The 15,041-nt window shown below is 33.4% G+C and overlaps 1 protein-coding gene across 11 annotated transcripts in view; it reads right to left on the reverse strand.

Annotated features, from left to right (window-relative positions):
• The window catches only part of Tbck (TBC1 domain containing kinase), a 229,759-nt gene that overhangs the window by 79,537 nt on the left and 135,181 nt on the right, over positions 1-15,041 (reverse strand). For 7 of the 11 annotated variants that reach the window (XM_074041488.1, XM_074041489.1, XM_074041487.1 and 4 more), the window contains one exon: positions 8,629-8,804. In XM_074041488.1, coding sequence (XP_073897589.1) covers positions 8,629-8,804 — 176 coding nt within the window. Of the gene's footprint in view, positions 1-4,846; positions 4,961-8,628; positions 8,805-15,041 lie in introns of those variants that run through there. The other 4 variants (XR_012435639.1, XM_074041495.1, XM_074041494.1 and 1 more) reach the window with 3 other exon arrangements.

Here is a 15,041-nt window from a genome sequence, read left to right on the forward strand (position 1 = left end):
CTAATAGAAGGAAACCTTAACCTGATAAAGAAGATCTGTGAAAGCTACAACTAAATACAATATTTAATGGTGAGAAATTAGAAACTTCCCAGGTAAGATAAGGAAAAAGGCAAGGATGTCCTCTCTTACTATGGCTTTTCAGCTTTATACTGGAAGTCCTTACTAATGCAATTAAATAGACACACACATAACATACATAAATAACAGATTTGCTGATTGGCAAAGAAGAAATAAAAGTGTCTTCTTTCTGCAAATGACATGATTGTCTATGCAGGAAATCTGAAAGATTGGCTAAAAAAAGAAAAACTCCTGGTACTAATAAGAAACTTTAGTAAGGTTGTAGGATAGACATTTTGCTGCTTGCCTATGTACCAAAACTGAAGTGAGATTTTAAATTAAAAATACAATGGTAGCATCTCTCCAAATTAAATACTTAGGTATAAATCTAACAAAATATGTATAAGATCTAGTTCAGTAAAACTAAAATCTGGTGAAAGAAATAAATGAAAAAATGTTCAATTTTATGGATAGGAAGTCTCAATAGGGTCAAGAGTTTTTCCTAAGTTGATATGTAGATTCCATGTAACCCCAACTAAAGTCACAAGTTATGTTATAGATATCAACAAATTGATTTTAAAGTTTATGTAGAGAGATAAAAGCCCAGAATTGTCAACATGATATAGAAAAAGAAAAAAGTTGGAGGGCTGACAAAACCCAGCTTGAAAACTAAAGCTATAGTAATCAAGACATACATTCTAATATGGCATTAATAAAATAATGAACAACACTTAACTGACTTTAATATACAGGCCAGAAATAGACTGACACAGATACAGCCAACTAAGATTTGAAAGGAATACAGGCAATACAGTTGAAGAAAGATAGTCTCTTTAACAAATGTGGCTGGAAGAAATGGAAAAACCAGACACAAAACTTACACCCTTTACAAAAATTAACTCAAAATTATGGAAGCAGTAAGTTGGTGTTCTCTCAGGGTTAGGAAAAAAAGGAATGATGAATAATTGGAGCACAGAGGATTTTTAATGCAGTGAAATGTCTCTATATGATATGATACTAGTACATATAAGTCATAAATTTGCTCAAATACATAACATGTATAACACCAAGAGTGAACCCTAAAATTAACTATAGATTTTCAATAATATGTTCCAAAAAAAAGACTCTTAATTGTAACAAATGTACCACTGTCTAGTGGGATCTGGTAATGCAGGAGGCTATAGGTGCGTGTGAGCAGGTAACATATGGGAAATCCCTGTGTCATCCTCTCAATTTTATTATGAACCTAAAACTTCCCTAATAATAGAAGTTGAGAGACAGAGAGAGAAAGAGAGAGAGAGAGAGAGAAGAGGAGAGGAGGGGAGGGGAGAGGAGGGGAGAAGAGAGGAGAGGAGAGAAGAGAGGACAGGGGAGGAAAAAGGAGAGGAGAAGAAAAGAAGGGAGTGGAGATGAGAGGTGGGAAGGAGAGAGAGAATATCAAATAAGTTTGTTACCAATGAGACTATTCTAAATGGTATTTCTGTATATGGGCAATAATTAGCCAGGAAACAATAATTAAAGATATTACACAGGAAGCTAACAAAATGAATTGATTATTCATATGAACACTCCCTCTTTTATACCTCACATTCAGTCAGTCAGCAAAATCTATTGACTCTGCTTTAAAAATATATGACTCTTTATCACTTTCCACTGCTACCCTTTGGGTCCAAACCACTATTGCTTCCTTCCTAGTTTCTCAGTTTTACTGTTTATTTTTCATAGCAGCCAGTGTAATCCTTCTATATGTAAGTCAGATTATGATACCATTGTGCTCCAAATCTCCCAATGTCTTCTAATCATATTTAGTATAAAGTCAAAGTCCTTAATTAAGACTTTAAGGACATACAGGATTTGGTCAACTGATACCTCTTTAACCACCTCCTTGTATTCTAGTCTTCATTCATTTCATTCTATACATAGTCTTCTTATAATTCTGCTAATATACTGAGTATGCAATCATTTTTGTACTTGTTACTGCATTTCTTGGAGTATTTGTCCTTAAGAAATCTATATAACATTTATATGACACTTCCTTTAGTTCCTCTTCTCAAATGTAACCTTATCAATTAGAACTTCACGGTGTCCTTCATATAAAATAGCAACCCTCTTCTACTATTTTCTGACTCTGATTCCTTGGCATTCTCTACTCCCCTGATTCTTCTTTATTTTCCTCAGTAGCACCCATCCCCTAGTAACATCTGATGATCTATTTTGTATATATACATATATCCCCCACTAAATACATGTTCTGTCATGGAAGATCCTCTTTTTTTTTCATTGCTATATCCTGAGCACTTTGGAACTTGACTGTTTCTACTATGTACTTAAATATACTATTGAAAAATAGTGCATTGATTTTTGTTATTATATTTCCTTTATGGTTCAACTAATTAATTAAAAACAATAAAATCTAAAGTGAGCTAAAACCTGAATATTCTTTAGATAGCAACATAACATGCAAATAATGTTCAATGTTTTCCTTGTCCATTCTTAATACTGTGAGGGTGATGGGAATAATATATATGGTTTAAAACTACACAAAACTGTTGGTTTCATATCACAGAGCCTTACCAAAATAACCTAAAACTGCAACTTCTTGTAACAGAAATATATAAAGGGATTATGGCTCTAGTAACATTCAAACTATTAATTTCAGGAAAGGTAAAAAGCAACTTATTCAAACTTAACCCAGCAAACTTTCTTAACAAAAAGTTTAACTTTACCTCAAAATAGAAGTCTGAAATTACTTGAGCACTTAATATACTTTTTAATATTTAGAACAACAACAATAACAAAAAACTATCTTTCAACCTTACTGCTTCACTTGAGTCAAGATACAGTGGGCAAAGACAAAGATTATGAGTGGCATTAGTGAGAATGGCAGAGTAAACACTTCCAAAACTATCTTCAAAAAACTCCCAAAACAATGGCAAAAATATTAATAAACTTTTTCAGAACTTTAGAAATGAAATAAAAGCTTGCAATAATCCAAAGAGTGCAAATACAAGAAAAACAGTTGAGTTTCAGTAAGAATGTGAACTCTATTCTCTTCTTTCTTTTCAGCTCCATAGTCACCAGAAAACCAACAATTCAGGAATCACCATAAAAACCTGCAGCATAGCAATCAATGGAAAGGGTACAATTGTTCTGGAGCTTCTATAAAGTGTCACTTTAAGGAATTATAATTACATGACCTGTCAGGTCCCTGGAAACCTACCCTTATAGGGCTTGTCTTTATTTGTTCTAACTCAGTTATCTCAGTGAAAACCTTTCTCCTGGAGCAACTTTGCAAAATAATCAGCAGCAATCACTTAACATTGCAGCTTCCTGAGGCATACATAATAGCTGGAGTAAACAAGCTGTCCAAAAAATTAAAAGGAAAAGCTAGGGAATACAATATCCATAGTGGGCTTTGGGGCTTTGGAAGGCTCTGACAAGTTCCCAGGATCTAGAAAACCATCCACATATATGTAGGGCTGGACATACACATAGGACTGTGAGCATGCCCAGAAAAGACCTGAAATGACCTTAAGTGCTCATCTCTAGTTGATCATGGGGCTGTGAGAAAGTAGGAAGAGAAAGTTAAGGCAGGGCTGTTGCCTGAGTGTTGAAGATGTGCTCTAACATGCACTTATATCACCCTGTCAAAGTCTGGGTCCTTTATTGGATAAAATCATTGGGTCAAATCATTATAAGACAATTAAGCTAATTAAGCAATGGCCACACTTGGCAAAGAATGCAGAATATGTAGAATTAATTCACTAAGTAAAGAAATTATCAACAAAAAAACTCACCACCCCAGCAATCAGCAATAAAATCCATGGACAGGGGAGCAGAATCTCATTTCCAGAATTGCAACACCATATTATTTAAAAGGTTCAATTTTTTTTAATAAAAATTTGAATGTTAGGCTTCATAGGCAAAAAATTTAAATTTTCAAGTTTAAAGACGTTAAGGATATTATATTCAAGAACTAAAGAAACGTGTATCATTAAATATAGAATAAAATATAGATTATTTTTTAAAAGAACAAATGAGAAATTCTAGTGTTAGAGGTGGTGAATTCATGAATGATATATCTGATATATTACAGGAACCTGTGTATATGCCACAATGTGCCCCCAAGCAGCACAACAATAACGGAAAAAAAAGCAACAAAAAAAAGAAATTCTAGTGTTCAAAAGTAGAATAACTGCATGAAAACTTCACTATAGGAGCTCAATAGAAGATCTGAGGTGGCAGATGAAACAATATCACTAATTGTGAAAATAGGACAATTAAAATTAACCAGTCAGAAGAGTTAAGAAAAAAATAAAAATGAAATGAAAGTGCCTAAGGAGCCTGGGGACACAATCAGCCATATTAGTACATAGATAGTAAGAGTTTCTAAAAGACAGGAGAAAAAGGGGAAGGAGCTATATATGAAGAAATAATAGGTGAAAACTTGCAAACTTTGATGAAAAATATTCATTTACATATTTATGAAGTTCAGTTAACTCCAATGAGGATAAACTAAAAGAAATAATCATTTACGTAAACCATAATTGAATTTTCAAAAGATTAAAACAAACACAAATCTTAAAATTGTACAAGCAACTCAGAAATGGAACGTTATCAAAATTGAAAACTTTTGTGCTTTAAAGAGCATTATCAAGAAAGTAAAAAGACTAAATAGAATAGAAAAAGTGCATGCAATTATATCTCTGATGTTACTTCTATAAACAACATGTAGAAACTCATGGTTGTCAAAATATTTTAAAAAATGGAAGGATTTGAACAGACATACATTTGAATAGGAGACACAGAAACGATCGATAAACACCTGAGAAGATATGGAACAGTATTGGAAAAATCTTGATCAACATCACGATGTGACACCACTTCATATCCCTTAGGATGGCTTAAATAAGAAAAAGACAATAATAGGTTTGAGCTAGGATTTGAACAAACTGGAATCTTCCTACATTGGTGAGGGGAATATAAAATGGTTAAGCATTGTAAAACTGATTTGTTGTTCCTCAAAAAGTTAAACATAGTATCATATGATAGGCATAATCCATTCTTAAGTATATAAGTACATAATCCAGTCCTAAATACATATATTTTCAAAAAAGTATTCAAACACTTATACATGAATATTCATACAAGTATTTTTCTTAATAGCCCAAAAGTTGAAACAATTTAAATGTCAATTAACTGATAAATTGATAAATTAAATATAGCATATCAATATAAAGGAATAATTTTTAGCTATAATAAGGATGTACTAATGATGCAACATCAGTGGAATATTGTTTTGGGTTTTTAACAATTTTTTTTGGCAATACTGGGGATTGAACCCGGGGGGGTTGAGCATGCTAGGTAAGAACTCCACTACTGACCAGTACCCTTATCCCAATATGGTTAATAAAAGCATGCTAAATAAAAGAAGACAGTCACAAAAGGTCATTTATGTATGACTGCATTTATATGAAACATCTAGTATATGCAAATCCATGGAGACATAAACTATGTTAGGATTTTCAAGGGGCTACAGGGAGGTGGGGATTAACTGTTAATGGATATGGAGTTTCGTTACAGAACAATGAAATAATCTGGAGTTAGTGGTGATAATTGTACAACTTAATGAATATACTAAAAAGCAATAAATTTTGTAAATTAAATGGATGAAATTTATAGTATGTGAATTAAATTTCAACTTAAAGAGTATAACCTGTGACATCATAAAGACCTGGGTTCAATTTTGGCATTACTATTAACTAGCTCTATAAGCCCTTCCGGACTTAATTTCATGCTCCCACTAGAAAACAGATGATTATACTATCCTTAAGAGATTTCTATGAGGATTAAATGATGTATCTATATTAAACCTTGAAGCATATTTTCAGGCAGACTGAACTCAAGCTTTTCAAACTCCCAATTCAGTCTCAATGATTTCTATGTTTATTCACCTCCCTTTCAATGTATGTCATACAAATGCTTAAAAACCGTTCATCAATCCAAATGGCCAAAAGACACATGAAAAAATGCTCACCATCCATGGCCATAAAGGAAATGCAAATCAAAACCACACTAAGATTCCATCTTACTCCTGTTAGAATAGCCATCATCAAAAATACCACAAACAATAAATGTTGGCGAGGATGCAGGGAAAAGGGAACTCTCATACACTGCTGATGGGAATGTAAGCTAGTACAACCACTTTGGAAAACAATATGGGGGCTTCTTAAAAAACTAAACATAGATCTGCCATATGATCCAGCAATGCCACTCTTAGGGATATAATTGAAGGAATGTGACTCAGGTTATTACAAAGGCACCTGCACACCCATGTTTATTGCAGCACTATTCACAATAGCTAAGCTATGAAAACAGTCAAGATGCCCCACTACTGATGAATGGATTAGGAAAATGTATTTAAACACAATGGAATTTTACTCAGCCATAAAGAAGAATGAAATTTTGTCATTCGCAAGTAAATGGAACTGGAGAACATCATTCTGAGTGAGGTTAGTCAGGCTCAGAAGGCCAAAAATTGTATGTTCTCCCTCATATGCAGATTATAGACCTAAAACAAATGCAGTAATATTATTGGACATGGGTTACACACTAAGGGGAGAACGCATACAGGAGGAATAGGGAAAGGGAAGGAAATCTAAAACTTGAAAGTGTTTGATGTGCCCACTGTAGAGGAGCAAATAAAGTAATCTTAAACTGGCAGAGGCCACTATGGGAAGGTGACCAGGAAGTAGTGAAGAGTTCTGCTAGAGATGAACCAATTTGGGTTGTAATACACATGTGCATGGAAGCAATGTTAGGAATTTCTCTGTATAGTTATCTTCATCTCAAGCTAGCAAAAATGCTATGTCTTTCTTATTATCACTTATGTCTTCTCTTCAACAAAATTGGGTAAGAGGGCAGAACAGGTTCTGCTGGAAGAAAGGGAGTGAAGGAGTAAAGGGGTGGAGGGCAGTGGGGAGATAAGTCCCAAACAATATATACACATATGAATAAATGTATAAACAATTAAAAAACCTATTCATCAGTCAAAGGTTGTCTTTCTACTATGAAGATGAAAACTTATGTTCTCCTACTATGAGGAAGATACAATTCAAAATTCAAAAACTATGAGAACTGTTAGTTTTAAAGTTGCTGAATTTCAAAGTTTCCAGCATTTTACATACTATTATCTAGAATAACTCTTAGCTGATAAGTGAGTTTTCTCAGAAAAATCCATTATATAGTAAATGTCTTCTAGTGGAATACTTCTAGAGTTTGAGAATTTACTTTCTCCTGGGGAGGTCTAGTTTACTTTTGGAAAACTGATACAAATATTTATTTATAGTGTAGGTTCTTATTCTTGCCTTGTCTCTCAGGATTAATTTAGAAATGTATTATAAGCCTTTTCCTTTATATTTATGGAGCTGTTTTCCTCTACATTTTTCATCCATATTTCTGGAGGCAGAAATAATTGCTAAAATTCCTTTGTATTCAATCATAAGCAGAGTTATGTTTATAAGTTCCAGTAGTAAATGTAATTTGATATTGATGGGAAAATGTATAAACATGGATGCATTCATATAATTGAGAGAATGAAAAAATCAGAGAAAGTGTCAAGTTGTGAAAAGTGTGAATTCTTAAGCTGGGTAAGGTGTCACACACCTGTAATCCCAGGCATTCAGGAGGCAGAGGCAGGAGGATCATGAGTTCTAGGCTACTTTGAGCAAAGTTTCTTCAAAGCCTAATGAAAACAAAAGGGTTGGGGGCATGGTTTAAGTGATAAGAGTTCTTGCCTATGCCCTAGGCTCAATCCACAATACCACCAAATAAAAAATAAATAAATAAAAAGAAAAAAGTATGAACTAATGAAAAAAATACCTTGTTACAAGAAACAAAAACAAAAACTAGCTGTAAAATCTATTGTTTAACATATTTTAAATAAAATTTGAAAAGGATTTATCATTAGAATATTACTTTTTACAAGTTAAAATTTATCCTTCTAAATTTAGCACGTATTTCCCAAACAATGCATACATATTAACTGGAATTCAATTTCATGGAAATAAGATCCTGTGCAGTATTATAACATTTGAAGCACATGAAGTATAATAATTGAAAGCTGAATAATTGTTAACCCTATTTATAAATTGTGTTTACTAGGAGGGATTATGTTAAAGAACCTAGTGGCATAGTTTTCCAAAATACTTCTTTTGTCAATAGCCAAGCAAGTTTCTATTGTATTAATGATTCTCTGCACTGCTCTATATCTTAATTTCTCCCTTTGTCTCTGTGGTTTATTGTTATGAAACAAGTTGAAGTATAAACAGATATTATGATTGCATAGAAAACAAAATATGGAGCAGTATGTCCAAATTATCTTCCTAACTATAATGTCCAAATAGACCCAAAGGTATTCTGAAATATCTGTGGGAATATAATCATATCTTAGAAAACAGTTACCTTAAAAGAATATAAATGACAATATTAAAAGCAATAATGATACTAGGATATATTAATTTTAACATCCATCTTCTTTTAGAATTTGTAAACAAATCTGCAAATACCTACCAGATCTGTCTTTGGAGGCTCTGTATACTCAGCAGAGAAATATGGTGTTGAACTTCTGACTCCACTGCTATCAGAATTTGGCTTTGGAGGTTGAGCATGCTGTCTGTAAGTAGCGCTTTTAGGAGTCCAACAAAACAGATTGATTGATTCTCGTACACAGCGTTCAATGTCAATTTCTGGACAGAAAATAGAAAAGGAAGTGTGTATAATTTGGATTGCTTTGTTAATGTGAAAAACACAATCTTTCATAAAGGTACATATACAAATATAGTTAAGATGAGAAATAATTAGAAAAGGTGCCAATAAAAGAACTGAGCGGGGGGAGGGGGGAGAGAATGGGGGAGGGAGGCAGGGTGGAGAAATGACCCAAACAATGTGTGCACATGTGAATAAATGAATTAAAAAAGGAGAATATTAATCAGCATACTATTACACAGGAATAGTAGGTCATAGTTGGTATTATATGTATATATATATGTAAATATGCACTCTTATGATTTTATGTTTGGGTTTCACTTGACATTATGTAAATATATATATGTGAATGTTTATTTCAGTATATCATTTAAGAAAACAAAATACAACATATCTCCTTATTTAAAAATCTGACTCATTTACTCTGATAATATTTTCATCTTTTGTAAAGTAAAATAGAGAAGGTGGAGGGAGGCAGGAATTGGGGGGGTAGGGAAACAAAATATTCTGATGTTGAATCACCACAACTTCTAGCAATGTGCTGTAAAAGTTTCATTGCCAATCATTTGTACTTTTATTTCTTTAGTTTTTTTGAGACTTGCTCTCATTATGTAACCCATATTGGCCTTGAACTCAAGATCCTCTTGCCTCATCTTCCCAAGTGCTGGGATTACAGCACCCACTTCATTGCCATTTATTAAACAGGATATACTCAGGGCAAAAATCTATCAAAATCTAAATTTAGGCATTTTTACTTTCTCTTGTAATTTCTTAAGTAAAGTTTAGGTTGTGCCCGGTGGTTATGACTGTCATTCACACTATGTAGGAAGCGTGCATATAAGTATTGTGGTCCAGGCTGACATAAGCAAGACCCTATTCAAATAACAGTGAAAAGAGGCTGCGTGTGGTGGCTCAAGACTATAATCCTAGCTATTTGGGAGGCAGAGATAAGCCAGCCCAGGCAAAAAGTTTGCAAGATCCCATCTCAACCAATGGCTAGGTGCACTGTCATCCCAGCTATGTTGGGAAGCTCAAACAGGAGGATCATGGTCCACACCCGAGCATAAAGTGAGATCCTGTCTAAAATAACTAATGAAAAAAAGGGCTGGAAGTATGGCTCAAACCTCAGTACCTCCACAAAAGAAAAAAATAAAATGAAAGAAAGAAAAAGAAAAGCTAAGTGAGGATTCATAGAGACGTATTAATTGCACTTGATTAAAAAGAAAATTTTCATAGATTTCCTTTTCTTTCTCAGATTTGAAATTTAAGCATCTTTGATGCAAAGGCAATATGCGTATAGGAGGGTTACTAAAAGTACCTATCACTGTTTATGATTTTGATGGGACTATAGCTCATTAGGAGGCCAATATTCCTGATGAGGAATTAGCCATTCCTAAAACATGATGGAAATGTAGCTAAAATTCAAGAAGTTGACTGAGATGGAGTTTATCACTTATTACCCTTTTCTTTTCTATATTCCTAAAACCAGCAAATACAGGTATTCTCATTTCCTCTGCAAAAGTCCAAATGTTCAGTCTAGATAAGCAATGGAGAAAAGGACATGCTAAAAGTTACAAGGGACAAGTTTTCTGTTTCCTTTTTGGAAATGAAAGGCTTATATAGAAGGGGAAACAAAGATAGGCATAAGTAGATTTTTTGGATAGTGGATGTCATGGTTAGTTTTACGTCAGTTGCTAAAACACTCTTCTGAATGGGACTCAGTTGAAGGAAGGTAGGCCATGGGGGGGTATGTCCTTCGAGGGCCTATAGGGCCACTTGCCTTTCCTCTCACTCTGTTTTGCTTCCCAGCTGCCATGAGGTATGCAGTTTGCTCTACTATGTGTTCCCCACCATAATGTTCTGCCAAGCAACATGCCCAAAGGCAAGCAGCCATAGATTGAAGCCTCTGAAACTAATCTTTCCTCCTTTTAAGTTATCTCAGTTATTTTGTTATAGCAGCAGAAAGCTGAGTAACACAGTGCATGAATCATGCACTTGAAGTTACTAGCCACCACAATGTGGAGAACCATTAGAAAAAGGAAGGAAAAATGACATTTATCAAGCATCTATTATGCAATAGGCATTATATACCTATCAATAATAAAGATAATTTCAATCCATCCTGACAGTGCAAAAACTGACCAGCTATTTTCTCTACAGACACTATTGTACAATCATTGTCACATGAAGAGGTAACCACTGAGTATGAAGCCAAAACATTAGGAAAAAATAATATGGAAATGTTTAAGATTTAAATTAATAAAAATATATTGTTTTTCCATTTTGTAATTTGTTGCTATCTCTCTGTTCCTTCTAATATTCTTTTAATGGCTCCATTTGCTATTTTAATTTATATCCTCCTTTCTAAAAGGGCTGTCTCCCATACTGTATAAGCTTCAGGACTCAAATCTGTCCATATTTTCTAGGCTGTTGGAATTGTAGAGAAGATCCTTGGCAAAGGAGAGCAAAGATCTGGGTGGGTAAGAGAAATGAACCCATTCCTTAAGCATATACCCAATGGGTTGTTCTCTGGTTTCCTGCTCTAATCTTCATTCACTTTTACATCTTGAAAGTTTCTGGTGCTCTACATTAAGAATCAGATTGCTTTTTTTTTAATTTGCAGGAAAGATTTAATTTTCTTTGCGCAATTAAATGATTTACTACTAATATAAATGCTTTCCATCTTCCACATATATATCGACATTTCTTGTCTAGTAGTACTCCTTACATTATTTATTTTTTCTTAGAATTACTATGCATTTTCATTCCTTTCATTCACTCTACTGGTATTTCAGAAGGGAAAAGAAATGAACATATATGTACAATTTGTCATTCTTAATTGGAAAAGTTTCAAACTTTAAAGTCACTGGCTCAAAGGAGTGGAAATAAAGGGAGAAGAAGGGCTCATCCACTTGGTCTAGCTCCTGGCCTGCAAAGTGGAAGCTGAGATGTTTGCTCAGAAAGCTGCATAGTAACAATGGTGTACTAGAAAGAGCACTCACTTGGGAGACAGCATGGCTTGGATTTGAATTGAAATTCAATGATGTGCAAGTTGTATATCATTCACCAGTTTATCTTTTGATAACTTTTTTCTCAATCATAAATTAGGGATGTTATTACTTAGTATCTAGTGATGTTATGAAATATAGGTAAGATTTCTCCAGCATATAGTAGAAACTGAGAGTTTTAAAGATAAGCTTTTAAATACATAAAACAAATGAATAATTTTGATATTTCTACTGAAAATTAAAAAGCATGCCTTAGTTCCCAGTTGTCTGCATTCTTGTTTTAAATTCAGGTTGAAATACAGACTAATTTTCTTCTTCACTTGGTAAATTTCTATTTTGAAAGAAATTGCCTTTTAAAAATATTATTTTCTAACTTTAAAATGCAAGGACTTGTAATATTATTCAGCAGTAAAAAGAAATGTACTATCAAGCCATGAGAAGATATGGAGGGATCTCAAATATATATATACATATATATATGTATATATATTATTTACATATATTAATATATTAAAATAAATATATGTGTATACATAAATATATGTGAGTATATATATATGACTAGAAATAAGTCAGAAAAGGGAAAATAGTTTTTACAGTGTTGACTATTGAAACCAGGGTCTCATGCACACTAGGCAAGCACTCTGTTACTGATCTAGATCACTAGCCTCTCAAAATACTCTATGATTCCAAGTATATGACACTCTAGAATAGGGAAAATTATAGATAGCAAAAAGATCAGTGTTTGGCGGAGGTTTGGAATATGGGTTGTTTGGGAAAGGAGGGATGAATGGTGGAAATACGAGGGATTTAAGGGCACTGAAACTATTCTGAATGATATTGTAATAGTATGTACATGTTCCACACATTTGTCAAAACTCAGAATCATTCCATACAAGCAATGAGCCCTCTTATAAACCATGAACTACAGTTAATAATTGTGTATTAGTAATAGTTTATTGACTGTAGCAAATGTAATACACTAATGAAAGATGCTAAAATATGGGAAATTGAGTAATGAGAGAATTTAGTGACATGGTTCTATATGCTCAATTTTTCTGTAAACCTAAAACTGATCCAAAGAGGAACATCTAGTAATTAAAAACAAACAAAAAACCAAGAAGCTGTGACATCAGTGACAATCACAAGAGTAGGTAGATTCACAGCCCTGTCCCTCTACAGAAACACCACAAATTGAGTAAAAATAAATCATCACAATCAACTTTGCCAGAACTGTGGAAAAAGGTAAAAGGTTTCCAGCAATGAAGCAAATACTGAATTAAGAAAAAGGCAACTTAAAGCCAGAAGGAAAGCTTTTCCTCATACTTACTTGCCCTTGCTTTACCTTCTGTTCAACTTGGCAGTGGTCTTGAAGATGGCTATGGGGAAGGAGCTTGACGGGCAACTTCTTAGTGGATATGGAGTGTTCTTTGGGTGATTAATAAGCTTTGCATTTGATAGAGGTGATCCTGTATCACACTGTGAATGTACTAAATGGCATGGAATTGTAGACCTTGTTAGGTGATTTCACTTCAACAAAAAATATTTTATAAAGTCTAATTAAAAGCAAAAAAAGAAAAAAGAAACTACCCAAAGGCTCAGGCATAAATCCTAAACCTACTTCAAAACACTAGGCAGAGCTCATCTATAATATGCCTCATCATCCCTCTTCCTCAGCCACTTCAGTCCTGAACAACCAGGGAACACAAAGTTAGAAATAGACTTCGATGTGAGCTGTGATCCTGGCTGTTACTATGTTACCACTGTGAAACTTTCAAAGGCTAAATTCCTTCTCAGTAGTAGGAAACACCATTTAAAAGCTTTGTTGTGATATTAAATGTTATGCACATGAACCGAGTTAGCACAATGGAATACTATAAGCATGCAATACATGTTAGTGTTTTCTCTCATGATTATTATTTTTGTTATTACTTTTCTCTAACTCTTACAGTAAAAATGGACTCCTATTTTTTTTTTTATCAACACAACATCATAATCAGAATAGTGATCCTTATTCACTGACTGTCACATGCAGACTGGGTATTAACTGCTGCATATACATAAACTGTAATCTTTTAATAACTTTGTCCTTGTCAGAACCAAGATGCTGTCACACAAAACAGGAATCAAAGCAAGTCTTAAAAAATTTTGTGCCTCATCTATTATACAGTATTATCATATGCTGCCACATGTGATTTTATTTAAAAGATATATATTGTGTAAATAGAAGAAATGTCCTTAAAGAGCAATGGTATGGTTTTAATTAGGCCAGCAATGTTTAGTACAATATAAGAAGATAAATAAATGTTTTATGACTAATAAATTAACAAGAATGTTATGGATAAAGAAAAGAGTATTATGGTATAGTGAGTAAAACAGTTGCAGTTTTTAAAAAAGAGATTGTATTTTGCTAAAATCCTCATAAAAAAGTAAGCAACCTGAATGACATCATCCTCATGTTATACCTGATTTACCTCTTGACTGGGGTAACAAATTATGACTTTTCATCCACATGTAAAACAAATCCCATTGCCAAAAATATTGTAATTTAAGAAATTGGCAGCTACATTTGCTTGTATTTCACCAGCCATAAAATGTAAAGTGGATTTGCATGAATTAAAGTATTAATAATCATATACTAATCCTACACTCATATAGCAGTAGTTTACAATGGACAGACACTTAACAAATACATTTGCCAATATGACTGAAATCTTTCTTTCCCCACTCTAAAATTCTTATGTCATGGTTAACAATAATAAGATCAGTGTTTTATATCACTCTTTGCTCAAGTCAATAAGATCATGGTTGTCTCTTGTGAGTCATGTAGGAGAATTGCTAAGGATAGCAAATAATTTTGTATTTCTAAGCCATGGCTATAAAACATGGCTTGCTTTACCGAGAGAAGTTGTAGAGCAATGTTTTATGTTTAACACATTTATGTTAAAATAGGTTAAATATGTAACATATTTAGCATTTATATGATATTCATGGAGAAAAGATTATCACATATGGAAAGAAAAAATGGGAACTATTTTACCTAAGGGTTTTTTAAATACAGGTATTGATTGTCATTTCTGTGCTTCCATAAGTCAGTATTTAACTTCTGAAGTTACTTAACTGAGCCATTTGGAACTACTGTTATGAAACTGTTGTTGGAACTACCAAAAATCTACTTTTGTAAACAAATAGCATGTTCCTCCAGGGATT

The sequence above is a fragment of the Castor canadensis genome, chromosome 9, assembly GCF_047511655.1.
Source record: "Castor canadensis chromosome 9, mCasCan1.hap1v2, whole genome shotgun sequence".
Taxonomy (NCBI): domain Eukaryota; kingdom Metazoa; phylum Chordata; class Mammalia; order Rodentia; family Castoridae; genus Castor; species Castor canadensis.